General features: G+C 55.4%; 1 protein-coding gene across 1 annotated transcript; it reads right to left on the bottom strand.

Annotated features, from left to right (window-relative positions):
- Nucleotides 1–293: 293 nt before the first annotated feature.
- Nucleotides 294–824, bottom strand: GCG54_00009235 (uncharacterized protein; the record flags this gene model as incomplete). The annotated part of the gene is made up of 1 exon (XM_045409184.1): nt 294–824. One exon carries the CDS (start codon nt 822–824, stop codon nt 294–296), a length of 531 nt encoding a protein of 176 aa, XP_045256429.1.
- Nucleotides 825–2995: the final 2171 nt, after the last annotated feature.

Raw genomic sequence — 2995 nt, 5'->3', positions numbered from 1 at the left:
AAAGGAGCCGATTTTGGTGGCTTCATCGTCTTGATACCAAGCCACTCCGGTCTCGCTCTGCATAGAGACCAATGACCTCCTCCGGTAACGAAGGGTGATGATAGAATCGGGCGTGGTGATACCATTTGAATCGGACCGTACTGAGATTTGTCTTAAAGAGCGGAATACGCCATATTCATTTTGTACATCGCGTCAAGGACGATCTGACGGCGCCTATTCCGACGCTTGGCCAAGATCTGTCGCGTCCGCGAGAAGGGGGTATCTTGAGTCTAGGTAGATGTTGGGTTGCCACCTCATCGTCCCTCCTTGCCTGACTTGGAGCCAGACTCGTTCTTGTTTGCTGCTTCATCCTGGGGCGTCTTTCCAAGTTTGGTGAGAACTCTAGCGGCCCATTCTTCGAATTCTCTCTCGGCAGCTTCGTCTGTCTGGCCAGCGGCTCCATGAATACTCCTACGAGCCATCGCCCTCAAGTCCTCCACGGAACTTATGTCGAACGCCCAAGCGGCACCTCCAGTCATCATCATGCCAAAGCTGACGACGTTAAGAGTCGCCAGGTTCAGCGCCTCCAGGGCGATCAGGGAGCCCTCAGGGTTGCCCTGCTTGCCAGCCGCGGCATGGCTCGGCGAGTAGAACTTGGGGTAGGCGGCCATTGTCTTCCTTGCAACGGCTCGTCGCGTGATCACAGACGAAAACAACAGGAAGCTGGCGCCAGCAAAGAACAGGCCCAGTTGTTTTGCAGCCCTCGAGGAGAAAGCGGAGGATGTTGGCTGAGCTTGTGGCCTCGTGAGGCGAGAGCCCGGCGACTCGTTGTCGGCTGGAGCCATGGCTGAGGAGTGTTGCGCAAGCATCGAATCTTGAGCCTTGATTGCCTCAGCAGTTAGAGACACCATCCACAGTGGCTGATCGGGAGGGGGCTTACCAAGCCAAGGACAGTGTTTCCCGACTCAATTGACCACAGGCTGTTTGCTGAAGTGTTTGCGCTGAAGGTGTTCGTGGGGACTGGACGGGTGGCTCACTGCTCAGGCGCTGCGCAAAGTGAGGCAAGGTCAGGCAAAGGAAAGCGGAGCTAGCTTTGGCGCAATTGCTTCGACAGTGGGAAGCTCTTCCACTCTGGAGTCGGGGAAAGGAAGTTCCCGCCCCTAAAATTAGCCGACCCCATCTTTTTGAGCGTTATATGCAATAACGGAAACGGGTTATGCATTAAATGAGTCCACGGAGGAGACTCCGCTCCACTTCTCACGACAGGGATCGTCAGATCTTTCCCGTCCAGTATATTGAGGTAAGGAACGTGCTGTCCCTTATTCCCCGCCTTCCCCGCCGCTCCTTTCGATTTGGCCTGCCTCATTCCGATGACTACATCGTGGCNTCCGCCTTACCCGCCGCTCCTTTCGATTTGGCCTGCCTCATTCCGATGACTACATCGTGGCTGCTGCTTTGGCGATGATCTTTGAATAGATACGAAGGCAGGAGATGAGCGCCCAATTGGCGGCTTTCTCCCCCTCAATCACGCCTGAATTCCAAGAATTTCCCCCCTACATCAGGCTGTCGTATATGTGCGGAGGTACGCAAATTTGCATCATGCCGGCCGAATGCTACAGTTCACTACGGACGAAATGCAAAATGCAGTCTGCAGACTGCAAGCTGGCCCACTGTCAACACCACACAACCTTCAGAAGGCTCGCAGCCACGAACCCTGCGACCGCGATGGCCGACAAGCCACGACGAGCATCACGAAACCATCAAGGGCTTGGACTGGAATCTCAACATTGCATCCGCGAGAAGCCATGCTCCCTCTTGTCTGCAGCTGAAATGCGAGCAATTGAGGCGGTCTGCGATTGCGATAGCCCTCGGCGCTAATGGCTGCGCTAAATCCCTCGTCAAGCAATGGCAAACGTTGCTCCCCCATGGGCTTTCAAATCTCCAACGCCCAATCACCACCCTCCACAACCGACATCAACCCCGGCCATCATCACGTACTTGGTGCCAGGTTGGGATGACAGTTGGCCTTGCAACGGTCGTTCCCATCAGACGACATCACTTGCAGATGAGATGCCAGCCTGGCCAGCGGAAGTCTTCCCCGGGGCCTGTCCCGCCCCCCTCTGACGGCTGCATCTAGCGAATGGCATGGCATGGGGCCCGCCGGCTGTGCAAGATTGTCCGTTTGGCATTTGACCAGCAAACTTCTGCGCAAAACCACCATGCAAAATGATAGATCAAAACTCGCTTGTCAGCTACCTCCAGCACGCATACGCCATCGACGCCGCGCTGCATCAAACTTCACGATTCATGAAACTAAACACCAAGCCAGCCATCAGACGCAAAGCTTCGGCCAACTGCCCAGTCCGGACCACCTGCTTGTCTCGGCAAAGATCGAAGGCCCGAAGATCTTGATCGCTGCATCGCCGATGGCTTCTGAACGTCTGGTGCGCTGCACCAGGCTGCTGGGTCTTTGCAGACCTGTGCGGTACTCGTGCGAGTTACACAAGGTGGAAGCAGGCAACTTCAGCCATTGCCGGTTTTCCATCGCGACTGCTTCTTCTAGATGAGCTTGGCATTTGCGTCTGGTCGCACAACAGCCGTCGTGCCGTGTCCTTGGGTTCGACGTCATCGCAACGGCATTGCACTGTCAGTCGTCTAAGCGATGCTTGGGGACATTGCGATCTGCCTGGTACCTGCATAGAAACATCTGGTCTCTCTCTAGACGAAAAGGAAACGGCGGTTCGAAGTCAAGCTCGTCTGATTGTTGACTTCTCTTACCTCATGTCGAATAAGCGCAACGAAGAGGAGAAACCAAACCGAGACCGACCTCATGAACACAAATCGGTGGGGGGCCTGGACCGCCGGCGGGCGCATTAGTCGAGTTTTCTGCAATACGATCAAAATTCCGGGTCGGCCTAAAGCTCAGGGTCACATGGTTGGCCGAATAACAGCAACGGGGGCAATCTGTTGCAATGACGATGGGGCTGGCGACGTCCAAAGTGAGTCGCGAACTAGC

The sequence above is a fragment of the Colletotrichum gloeosporioides genome (assembly GCF_011800055.1).
Source record: "Colletotrichum gloeosporioides strain Lc1 chromosome Unknown consensus_117, whole genome shotgun sequence".
NCBI classification, from domain to species: Eukaryota; Fungi; Ascomycota; class Sordariomycetes; order Glomerellales; family Glomerellaceae; genus Colletotrichum; species Colletotrichum gloeosporioides.
Note: the sequence above shows the minus strand (reverse complement) of the source record. Positions and strands in the feature narration are given on the sequence as shown.